The following is a 12,718-nucleotide window of genomic DNA, read 5'->3' on the forward strand; positions in this document are numbered from 1 at the left end:
TCTCACCGTGCTTGGATATTCTTCTACCATTACACTGCTGTCTCAGAAATCATGTGGTCACCAGCAAATGATTTCTATGGTACTTACCAACAATAGTAACTGACAAGGGAACAGTTTCTGGAAATGAGCAGAGTGTGCTAACAATCCCAAAGACTCAAAGGGCAATTTTCACTCTAGCTGAGAGTCTGTGGCAATGCCAAGGATAGCCAAGTCATGTATACATTAGTTCAGCCAGAGTGAAGCAGCAGTAGGGGCAACAGCATGCCCCAACCTCTGTCTACAGCCCAGAACAGGCTAGTTGACTACTGCCTTCCAACACGGTTGGGCTAACAACGAGTAAGGTGGTCTATAAGAAAATATTGTAAGGGAAGAAGAAAAGACAAAATGAATATGATGAGAACAATCAAAAGCCAAAAACTAACAAGAACAAGAAAAAAAGGGACCCAGGAAGGAAAAAATATACAAGCCTGAAATTTTCATGGAGTGTACATAAAAGCCTGGAGACAAAAGAAAAAAAGGTAAGGGATGGAACCAACGGTTGGCGTAATGGCTATGTTGCTGGACTCCCATGTAGTCGACCGTGGTTCGAGTCCCTGATCTGGTGGCTTAAACTCACGCTGGACAGGCGCGTGTGCATGCATGCCCAAGATCCTGAGGGGAGAAGGGATTGTGGTATAGCTATCCCTTCCGTCTTTCATTCTGGCGAGCGCACACGCCCTATAGAAAAAACTCTCCCCCACCAAAAAAAAGAAAAGAGAAAGCTATATAAATGTGATAAAAGCAGTAATCATTTATAAATATTTAGAATATGGAAGATTTACTGCTGAGTGAAGCAAGCCAGGCTACGAAGGAGAGGCATTGTATGTCCCCACTTAATATATACTGAGTGTCCACACTCTATGACTGAAACTAATTGACTAACAGATACAGAAACACAGTATATAGACGTAAATACCAGATATAGTGTGTGTGAAAGAGGATGGTCTGAGGAAGGACATTTAGAAGAAAAATAGGGAGGCAAAGCATTAATGGCACAAAGAAATGTGGCACTATCTGTTGAATATATTTTGCAGTTTTATCAACTGTACTAGGGAGAAATGTTCACCTGTTGAAATATCCATTTTGTAAGCCAAATAATAATGTGAAAAGAAAATGAAATATAAAAATAAAAAAATTTTAAAAAGATAATAATTCTACGGTCAAGTTCTGAAAACTACTGCATGTGACTGTGACCTCTCCTGTTTTCCCCAAGCAGCAGTGTTTAAAAATTATCTGTTGTATTGAGGCCAGCAGATGGCATGGTGGCTAAGGAGCTGTACTCCCCTGTGGCTGACCACTGTTTGAGTCCTGGACCAGGCAGCTTGCTTTCTCACTCTCTCTCTCTGGTCAAATAAAAAAAGATAATAATAAAGAAAATAAAATATTGTTTAAAAAAAATTCTATGGTGTCTTGTTTCTAATAACATCAGCTTTTCCATCTGTTCATATTCTATCATTAAAATACCTAATTAGGTCTCGAAAAGAAATGTTTCCTTTATTGTAACCCACTTAAAATGAGCATGCAATTTCTGAAACAGTGGGATTTTGTTAAAAAGAGAGAGACCTTCCCAGAAGCATGGAGACTGGATAAATCCTGAAGAGGGATGGAATGGCTAAAAGACCATTGCAGCTTTCATGAAGAAACAGAACCATAACACTAAGAGAAAAGGATCCAGGGTTGTGATGCTTAAGTATCAGCTCAATGCTTTTGCCAAGGAAAGACCCACCTATAGGGAAGCTGCTGAAAGCATTTATTGGTGATGGCCCTTTTTGCAGCTCGGGTGTAGTGTGAGGCATGACATTGTCAAGGAAAGACTTCATGGCTGGCTGATGGAGTGACTGCTGCTGAGACGGCGGAGTCTGCTGCTTCACCAACAGGTTTGGATCAAGCTGACGAGATTGCTGCATCATCTGCTGCTGCACACTAAGAGGTCGACCCTTCAAATGACAAAATGGGAAAAATTGTAGGACAAAAATCTTTACAAGTATAGACACATTCCTCCTCTTCAGTTTTGTATTCACTTCTTTCTCAGCAGAAAGATGAATAATCACAAAATAATAATGAATACGATTTATGGTAAATAGCAGACTTAACATACTAGATTATATTTTATTTTTTTAAGTTTTTGCCATAGGGTGCATGTGCTCACCAGAGATGAAGGGAGAAAGAAAGAAATCATCCCCCAGGGAGATGGCCGTGCAGCAATCCCTCCTTCTTTATTCTCCTCTCAGGATTTTGAGTGAGCACACATGCCCGGCATGATTTTTAAACCATCAGGTCCGGAACTCGAACCACTCAAACTACTTGGCTGTGTAGAAATCTAGTGTCTTAACCACCAGGCTACTCACCTACTGGTCTCACTTCACTATATTTTAATGAAATTCTATTTTATTAAAGAATTAAAGTTCTATTTTATTCAAGATATTAAAGAGAGAAAAAAAGTCCTCATTTATTAAAGATACTAAAGATGTCTCTCTTGTTATAATGGGAATTACATAAATTGAGTCTGTAAAAGAAAAGCATAGCAAGTGGAAAGATCTGACTACCTGCTGGTCTTGCTGCTGCCGGTTACCAGAAGGCACGCTTCTCTGACTCTGCGCCCTTTGCTGCTGCGCTAACAATCGCTGCAGAAAAAATAGCGAAAAGGTTGTCATGATCACATCGTTGGATATTAGTATGGTTCAGGAGGATGATGGCAGAGGGACCTACAGGGGCATGGCTTAACTCAGCCCATGACAAAGTATCCTACCTCATCTACTATAATCTCTTCCTTGGGCTTCTTTCTAGTCATTTTGCTGAAATTCAGTCACCAGTGCACTGTATACTTTCACTTCAACTGAGAAACTCTTTCTCAGCATCCTTCCCAACCATCACCCATATGTGGCTTGGCCTCCTCTTACACAGCTTCCTGCACGTCTTTGAACATGACTCACACTTGTTACGTTGTCTTCCTTGACAACTGTTAGCTCTGTGAGGCCTGTTTTGTTTACTGTAGTACTTCCTACACAGAGTCTAGTGTCTGGCAAAATAAATTTTTTTTTAAAGAGATTTTTGCTATATAGGGAGAATAAGCTCATCGGAGACAGAGAGGGGTAGAAAAACAGAAAGCAAGAAATCGCTCCCCAAGGGGGATGGTCATGCTGCAATCCCTTTTCCATTCTCCTCTCAGGATTTTGGGCATACATGCACATGCACCTGGCGTGAGTTTTAAGCTGCTGGGTCTGGGATTTGAACTGCAATCAACTCTGTGAGAGTCCAGCAACGTAACCATTATGCCATCTGCTGGTTCCAATAAGTGTGTTTTAAATATGACTACTACTCTACTTACCTGTAACTGGGAGATCTGAGAAAGCTGGTTTAGCTGGGATAGCTGGTTCAGCATGGCTACCTGTTGAGGGCCAAAGAGCGGATTCAGGCCACCGTTGTTTGGTGCATACTTCAGCAATGAAACTGGAACCTTAAGATCACAACAGTAAATTAATGTTGATAAAATAGCTCAAACTAGCAAAATGTACTGTGTATTTTAAATTGTCAACAGAGCAATTAAATTTGTAGATTAGGGAGTTATGGTCTTTTCTATTCTCTTTGTCCTACAAATTTATCATTTACATTATCCTTTCTCTTGGGTTTAAGTAAAAAGTGACAGAGAGGAACCTTTTTTTCTTTTAGGTTTTGCCATGCGCTTGCCAGAAAAATACAAAGAGAGAAAAAGTGAGAAACCATCCCCTGGGGGATGGCCACGCTGTAATCACTTCTGTTCCATTCTCCTCTCAGGACTTTGGGGGTGGGCACGAACACACACGACAGGTATAATTTTTAAACTGCCAGGTCTCGGACTCAAACTGTGGTTGGTTGGCCATGTTGCTATCCAGTGCCTTAACCACCAAGCCACCTGCTGACCCCAACAAAGAAGAATCTTAAACCAGTCAATGTTACCTTGCTATTGTCCCAAGGTATTTTATGGAAAAAACTTGGTAAATTTTATATTTAAATTATCCTTGATTCATTTTTTTCATCCTCCCTACATTCTTTTTATTACTGTTATTAGGAGACAGAGGGAGAAAGGGGGGGAAGAGGAAGGAAGTGAGAGAAAGAGGTGGACAGACACACATTCTTGATAGGGTCTTGCTGTCGTGACCCTCTGTCCCAGCTGCTTGTTTAGTCAAGATTACAGGGGCACACTGTGAGCGGTCTTTTCAGGTCAGTCCCAGATGGAAACCCAGGTCTACCATGTGGCCCCAGCCTTGCAAAATGCTGCCCTCCCACTTGTGCTCGAGGCAGGGCCACCTGTACTTCCCTAATAATATCTACAAGACATTTCATTAGAATAAGAGGGTACTCAAGGTTCTTTTTCAGGTAAACAGAAGAGAATGTAATGGAAGTGCATTTACCTGAGGGGAGAGTAATGGAGGAGGCACTTGAGCACGGAGATTAGGCTGAGATGAACTAAGAGGTTGTGCTGGAGGCTGCTGCATGCCCCGGGGTTGTGCTGCTGTGTTTCCAACACCAAACATACTGGGATTGCCATTCTACAAAATCAAATAACAAAGCAATAGTGGTAGTCTTTGGGGACAAACATCTAATTACCGCATGTACTACTGACTTAAACACAATAACTACATATAAGAGAGATCTTATTACTAATACAATCATTCAACAGAGAGCCTAAAATATACATCTGGACTTACCTGTCTAACAGAATTCAAGTTTTGCATACCCAGCCCTGCTATGGAGCCAAGGGCCTGGTTAGGTAGTGCACTATTTGAAGGGGGAAGCTTCATGCTTTGACTGGACATAAACTGCATGTTTTGGGATTCATCTGCTACAATGCCATCCTGATTGGACAGACAGAAAGATGAGCAACACCAGCCAAGCAAACAAGTGGAAGGGAGAAATCATTGCAGGAACAGAAGAGAAGTCACATGACATTCCAGCATCAACAGGAAACAGGTAGAAAACAGAAGAGATCAGATTAGTATTAATTCTAGAGCACATAAAAAGAGCCAAACATATTCTATGGGATTAAGAAGAAAATATAAACACAATCCCTACACTAAATTGAGACATAAAAGGACAGTAAATTACAAACCCAGTAATAGGGTTTGGCACTGGAACATAACATTTTATACTATATAAAATAGTCTAAAATATTAATGAGAAAATTATACTATTAAGTATATTGGTTTATTAGTCTCACAGGTAAAAAAAAAATCTTACCTTATCAAAATAAGGATTGCGCTCCATGGAAGACTCTTTGGAAATCTGAGGTCGAGAACCAGGGCCTTTCCCAACCGTTCGATTGTAATCACCAATATTTAGGCTATGCTTATCTATCTCCATTCGTTTGTCCTGTAACATTCCTAATAAATGCAAGAGACTATGTTATCAAGTAGAAAGACAACATGATTAGTTTCGGATAAATTTAAAACAGAAAACAAAATACTGGTTTTCCAAACAGAAATCACTTCTGCTTTGACAAAAGTGTGTGAAAAATCCACTGTACTTTCTAACCTTTGCATTTCTCACAAATGAGGTTATGTTCAGCAGTTTCTGTTACTGAATAAATTATTGTGAAAACTGACTAGTAAACAGAAGATGGCTAGTAATCGCATTTAAAAGACTCCATAAGTAATATAAAATATCTTTAGTTACCTCTAGTTGCTTAATGTTAATAAAAAGTTTCCATTAACAAGTAAAAATGACAATGGGCCAACCTATGGCCTGATGGTTGAGGCAACTGGATCCCACTTGACCTACTGTGAGGTTATACCCCTGGACACAGCTGCATGATTACATACGAGGCAGGTATGTGTGTATATGTGTGTATGTGTGTGCGCGTGCGCGCACGCGCACCCAAAATCCCAAAAGGAAGGGAAAATGAAGACAAGAACTGTGGCATGATAGTGCCCCATGGAGATTCTTGTTCTCTCTCTCTCACAAGCACTTTCTAGAAAATTAAAAAACAAAACAAAAAAATCAATCAGCACTTACCACAACAGACCAGCACTTGGCAAGCGCTTACTAGCCGCCAGGAGTCATTCTAAGTGCTTTATGGGTACTAATCTAATGCTTCTAACTGGACTTTCATTGCCCTTACTCAGCAGACAGAGAAAGTGGAGGCCAGACAAGATGACATTCCCCTCCATCCCTAAAGCCTTGCTTTGCACATTATGCTCATCCTGACTGCTCTGCAATAAATTTGGCCTTCTCTCATGAAAACTCCTCTCCTGCAAAATTCTTATTAGATATGGTTAACCCATCATTCTACTTTAACAAATCTGCTAAGAGTGGACAATGCCATCTGTCTCCCCATTCTCCTCCATCCATAGGAAGACCACCTCTTGTGCTTCTTCAATGTTGGGACACACCAACAGGCACTCAGTACACTCAGTATTTTAGACTTCTGACTCTCTAAACTTCCTTCCCTTCAACTTTATTCATTATCGGGGTATAAATAGTCATTCTCATTGTAGTAACCACAAATTCATGTCTAGTAGTGATTCACAAGTGCACTTGGTGATGCATCTTTAAATGCCTGCTAAGTTTATCTACTACCCATTTCAATACCCCACTGTCACTTCTAACAGTCTGTCATCTTATCTCTGTCTCTAGTTTCTCCACCCTTGAATCTCACAGACTGTCCTTAGCAGACCTAATACTTATCTATACTACCCTTATTCCAGGCAAGCAGAAAAGGAAATACTCTGAATAAAATAAAATTAGCCAGCAATTCTCAAACTTTTTGGCCCAAGCATCCCTTTATTCTCTTTATAAATTCGTATAGATTTAACTTACTGACTCTTCTATTAGAAAATAAAATTAAGGGACCAGTGGGTGGCGTGGTGGTTAAGGTGCTGGATGCTCCCACATGGCTGACCACGGTTCAAATCCTGGACCTGGTGGTTTGCTTTCTCACCTTCTCTCTCTCTCTCTGTGTGTGTGTCTCTCTGGTCAAAATAAAAATGAATGAATGAATAAATAAAGTTAAATAAATAATTAAAAAATAATAAAATGTTTTAAAAAATAATAAAATTAAGAATTTTTTAAATATGTTTTGATTCACTTAAAATAATAGTAACGTAAATAAAAGAAAAACAAAAAACATTTTTAAATTAAGTGCATTATAAATAAAAATGCCAGAGGGCATGTGCACTTGCCAGAGAGAGAGAGAGATAGAAAAAGAAAGGGAAAAAGCATTCCCCCATGAGGCAAGGTCATGCCACAATCCCTTTCCCTCCATTTCTCCATTCCATCAGGATTTGGGGCACACATCCACATGTGCCCAGTGTTTTTGTTTATGTTGTTTTAAAGAGAGATTTTTGCTATAGGGCGCATGTGCTTGCTGGAGTGATAGACAGAAAAAAACAAATCACTCCCTGGGGGGATGGCCACACCACAATCCCTTCTCCTCCATTCTCCTCTTGGGATTTTGGGCATGCACCCATATGCTCCCATCCTAAGTTTTAAGCCTCTGGGTCTGGGATTTAAATCATGGTCGATCGGGAGTCCAGATTATTTTTTTCTAAAACATAAACCCAAATAATACTGTTCCCCTACACTCATAGATCCCAGACTTTCTAAGCAAGGTTCAGACCCCTAAGCTCCTCAAGATTTAGCACCCACCTGGTTCTCTAGCATCTTCATCTAGGAGCAGCAGCACGATCACCTCCCCTCCATCTCCTTCCAACCACAGTTTTCTCTTCCTTGTCCCATTACACAGAACCACTTGCCACTTCCCACTTAGATGTCCCGGCCATATGTCAGGCCTTTACACACACTGTTCTCTGCTCAAGACGACTGTAACTCCCAATGTGGCTAACTCACTCATGACAAGACTCTATTTGAGGTGATCACAGACTAACAACACCACGACCTTAGATTTGCTCAGTGATTTGCACCTGAAAGGCACATTGACTCATTTAATCACAGCAGTTTCATGAATCCAGGAGCACGCAGGAGTACTGTGATTAGGGGTCCAGGTCTCGCCTCTCCTGGCAGAGATCAGGGCACTTTCACTATGACTGTGTCATGGATATAAATGTCCATCAATGATGAATATAAATTCAACCAACTTAATCTTCTCTTACCTCCTGAAAGGTCCATCTTATTGCTCTGTACATTTTCTTCTGGTGAGTCTCTCTGAAGTAAGAAAAAGGAACATGTTAATAAATCTTAATTTATCAATGAAAACAAAATAAGAATTTTACTGTATCTTATTATCTGCAAAATTCAAGAGGACCGTAAAGAGGAGGAAGCTGCTAAGAAAGTATACTTACCGAAAAACTGATATTTGAAAACTGTTTAACAAATGGATTTATCCATGCTTCTTCTTGTTTGTTTCCACCTTTCATCATTCCCTTTGTAAAATAAAAGAGCAGAAAAGATGCCATGGCCATCTCTATTTATCTAGGTATAGTGATGGATTAATAAAACTTCAAGACAATTCCCAACTCTCATTTTTAGCCATAATTTCTCTCCAACCAACTCTTAACAGAGTTGGAAACAATTAAAAATCAACTTATTTGATTTTCAACTTCCTTTGCTCCAGTCCTCTGGTATAGCTGTAATGTACAGAGAAACCCTGAAGGCAAGCAGTCAGAAGGAAAAGGCAGAAGCAAAGGGTCTTGGTGACCCCCCAAAAAAGATTTTATAAAAGGGCCTCTGAATAATGGAAAACTGTCAGCCACACAGTTCTCAATTTACAAATGGATTGTGTTCTGTAAGATTATGATTTGGATTTTTGTAGTTCTCATCAAACTAAAGCTAAACAAAACGAAATATGATTAGGTTCTCTGGTTAGTCCAAAGAAACCAAAATAACCCCAATTTAATCATGACATGGGTATTGTATTGAGGAAAACATGTGTTTCCACATGAAAAACTACTATAAAATTTCAATTTTTGTTGCCAAGAACACAATATCCCTAGCAGTAGTTAACACTGGGATTCCTCCCACTTAGTATTGGCATTCTGTGACAGGCTGGGTATGAGCAATACAGAAACTTCTGAGACAGTAGCTCAAAGTAGGAAGAGCAAGACAGGGAGGCTGGAAGCCACCGAGACCTGGGTCTCCCCTGTATGTGAAGATCACAAGACCATTCTCAGTCTGTGGCCTTAATTTTTCTTTCCCATTGCTACTACCTATTCCTTCTGACTGTGGAACAGAACCCAGCTCATAACTTCCTCCCACTAAATGCAGGCCTCTAAAGCAAGCGCCTAAGCCTCTCTGCAGTTTCTGAAGTTGTCTCTGATTCCTTTATTCTCTTTCATCCCGACCCCCATATCTACTTGCCAAGTTCTTCTGTCCCTTTTATTCTGAAATGTCTCTCAAATCAGTACTTTTATTATACTTCCAACCTTATTTCCTAAGTTGAGCCCTTCTTTTTAATGTGAATTAATGTAGAAGCTTCCTGATATCCTTAACTCTAGTCTCTCCTTTGCTCCAACTATATTTCATACCACCACTGGTTAGCTTTCTTTAAAAAATAAAAAAAACACTGTTGTTGCCTTCTACTCAATTTCAGTGGCTCCATATTTTATGTAGAATAAAGTTCAAAATCTTAGCATGATAATGAAAACACTTCATAATCTGTCCTTAATATAACTGTAGAGCCAGATCTTTTGTCATTTCTTTCTAGAAATTCTACATAATTATGCTGGGCTACTATTTTCCTTAACACATCCCACCCCCGGACACCTTCCAAATTCAAACCAACACTCTCATGAAGCTCTCCTAAAGCCCCACACTAGACTGAGCTCCTTGAAGGTAAAGCTCTTATCTCAGTGTATTTGAATCCCCAGCACCAAGCACAGTACCTGGCACACACAGCAGAGGCTAAATTAATGTTTGCAGTTGCTTTCTAAAGATTTTTACTAGTAGAAACAAAGGAGAAAGAGTAAAAAGGCTACACACCCTTTCCCTTCTCCTTTTTTTGCCACTCAGACCCTGTAAGGAAAGACAAAGTCACAAAACAGCATGGTCCAGTGGGAAGAACACAGGGTTTGGAATTGGAAGACCTAAACTTAAGTCCTCGCTCTGTCACTTACTAATTATGTAACTCTGGGCAAGTCACCACCTTTCCCAGTCTCAAATTCTTCAACGATACCCTATCTTAGAAGGTCATGAGGATCAAATGATTTATGTAAAACATGTAAGAGCACTTTATTAGCTATATACTGAGGCAATAGGCAAATTCAGCCAAATGAAAAAAATGTTCAATGAAAATAGTAGGTCCTAGACTTAGAATCCCAGGATTCCAAGGAAGGGATGTTGGCAGTCAGCTACTTCACCTACCCTCTGGATATCTGACTTTTAAGGTCCCTTAAAAGGTAATCATTCTAAAATAGGGTGGGAAAGATACAGCAGCATCACTGGGGGAACTGGGTACATACACTGAAAATGGTCCCCAAGAGAATCAGTCACCAGCCCCCAGCACCACCTCTAATGAATCAGCATTCTGTATCAGTGGTTCTGAAACTTGGCTCTGTACCAGAGACATTTAGGGACTTTGTTTAGAATAAGAAACTTGGTCCAATTTCCAAAATTTTAGTAAACTTGAAGTACAGGAAGCTCCATTTAACAAATGCCATATGATTCTGATGGACAGTCAAGTTTAGGAATACGATTTACCTGCATATAATAAGCAAAATCATGTTAAACTCATTCCTAGGGATTTTTGTCATAGGACCTTTGTGATGGGGTAGGGACAGAAAATGGTGGCTGAACAAGGGAAATAGTGACCAGGGACTCCAGGTGAGGAGGTGGAATGGGTGATGAATGGCAGGAGATGGAGAGTCGACATGGAGATTTGCTCTCCTCTTCATCCTCACCACTGCAGGCACCACCCTGTGGTGAGAGGTTGCCCCAGGCAGCACTGGTGGAGGGGGAGGAGGAGAGAAATCCCAAGCTGTAGCAGTGGGGAGAAAGGAAGTTCCTGTGGTCTTGTGTTTTTCTGGCTATACCTAAGTTGGGGACTGCCTGGACTGTACTGATTGCCATAAATGGGCAGGCAGATCATTAATTTTCTGTGGGTACACTACCTTTGGAATCCAAAGTTTCAAGGGCTCTGCCCTTGAAATGTTTACCTTCGATGACATTTTCTTTGTATATGGTGGCCAATTTAAAGATGAGTTAAGCTCTTGAGATGAATTACTATTCCACATTCCAATCTCTACATCCTCTTCTTCTTCCCAGCCAGTGGGGCGATTTCCAGGCAATGGCATATCATCACCACACCAGCCATCTTGCATAGATTTTGGCCCTAATTGTGAATTGCAATACAAAGAGAAACTCACTTCAATTAAACAATTCTGTCTACAGGACAAGCATATGTCAAAAAGCAAGGAGCGGAAGCCGACAGGTGGTGCAGTGGTTCAGGTGCTGGACTCCCACATGGCCAGCTGCAGTTTGAGTCCTGGACCCAGTTGCTTGCTTTCTTACTTTCCCTCTCCCCCCCCCTTTCTGATCAAATTAAAATAATAATAATGAATAAAATTAGATAAATATTAAAGAAAAAAGGCAGAAAAAGAGGACCTATAAAAAAAACCACACACACACAAATCCCTTCCTGGGTCTGCACAAGAGAAAAGTATGTTTTATATTAAGTTAAAAATTCCATTAAAAATTTATTACTTTTTAAAACTGATAAAATGACCCCCACGCCTGTATAAAACAGACAGTTCCTAAGCAAAGACAATGGTGGCATTATTTTTCATGCCCACTTAACAGTTTACATCGTGATGCACAGGACAAAGATGATGGATGAAATCTGGAAAAAATCAATTTTGTTATGCATTTTCAAGAGGACTGGCCAAAGTGCCGAGAATCATAAGCAGAAAGAATCTTATCTTCACACATAGCCTCTGGGATGCCTATGGAGTATCCTGTACGACAGCCTATGGGATAGTGACAAAGTCTATCTGAATCTGACTGTGGTAATTTTGTAGGAATCATCTGACGTTCTGGATACGTGTCACCATGGCTATGCTATTCAGTCTCTCAGGCTGGACAGCATTAAAGTTGAAGATTGTTTCTAGATAATATAATCTAATTTAGTGAGGAATAATTTAGATTTGGTGACATACACGCAAATGATCATTAAAGTTCTAAGAAAAATTTATCAGGAAGATAAAAGAGCAAATCATTAATAAATTCAAAGAGCCAAATATTGAGTATCATTCAATATGTCATATTATATGGATACATTATCAATACTACAGAAACATCCAATTATTTAATTATAGTCAGTGAGTAAGCACTACTACTATAAAATAGCTACCAAAGATGATCAATAACTTACCAGACTTGCTTAACGCTTGTGGACCAACAGAGCTGGAGCCCCACGTGGATGTGTTGGATGCTGCAGCAATGGGCTCCCCCCAGCTGGGACCACTGTCTATGGGTTTACCCCATGCTGAAGTACCATTATCCACAGTGGTGGCTGGAGTAGAAGGCTCCCCCCAGGGCTCACCCCAGCCTTTAGAAAGTGTGGGAAAAGAAGTCATCAGCATAGTGGAGGAACAGTAGAACAATGGGCAATAAAGAATACTTAGGGAACCAAGGATGAATAACCTTATGGTTAGGTACTGAATAATGATGCTGTGATAGGCAAGAAAGATGGCATCTGTTTTATGTACAGAAAACCATTTTCCATTAATATAACTTAACTATATGGTATGGA

General features: G+C 40.1%; 1 protein-coding gene across 1 annotated transcript in view; it reads right to left on the reverse strand.

Annotated features, from left to right (window-relative positions):
* The window catches only part of TNRC6A (trinucleotide repeat containing adaptor 6A), a 125,890-nt gene that overhangs the window by 16,102 nt on the left and 97,070 nt on the right, over window positions 1–12,718 (reverse strand). The window contains 11 exon segments of the mRNA XM_006148291.3: window positions 1,766–1,976; window positions 2,586–2,663; window positions 3,368–3,496; window positions 4,431–4,568; window positions 4,728–4,874; window positions 5,257–5,399; window positions 8,127–8,178; window positions 8,316–8,396; window positions 9,952–9,984; window positions 11,124–11,299; window positions 12,338–12,514. Coding sequence (XP_006148353.1) covers window positions 1,766–1,976; window positions 2,586–2,663; window positions 3,368–3,496; window positions 4,431–4,568; window positions 4,728–4,874; window positions 5,257–5,399; window positions 8,127–8,178; window positions 8,316–8,396; window positions 9,952–9,984; window positions 11,124–11,299; window positions 12,338–12,514 — 1,365 coding nt within the window.

Source organism: Tupaia chinensis, unplaced genomic scaffold (genome assembly GCF_000334495.1).
Source record: "Tupaia chinensis unplaced genomic scaffold, TupChi_1.0 Scaffold000231_2, whole genome shotgun sequence".
Classification (NCBI taxonomy): domain Eukaryota; kingdom Metazoa; phylum Chordata; class Mammalia; order Scandentia; family Tupaiidae; genus Tupaia; species Tupaia belangeri.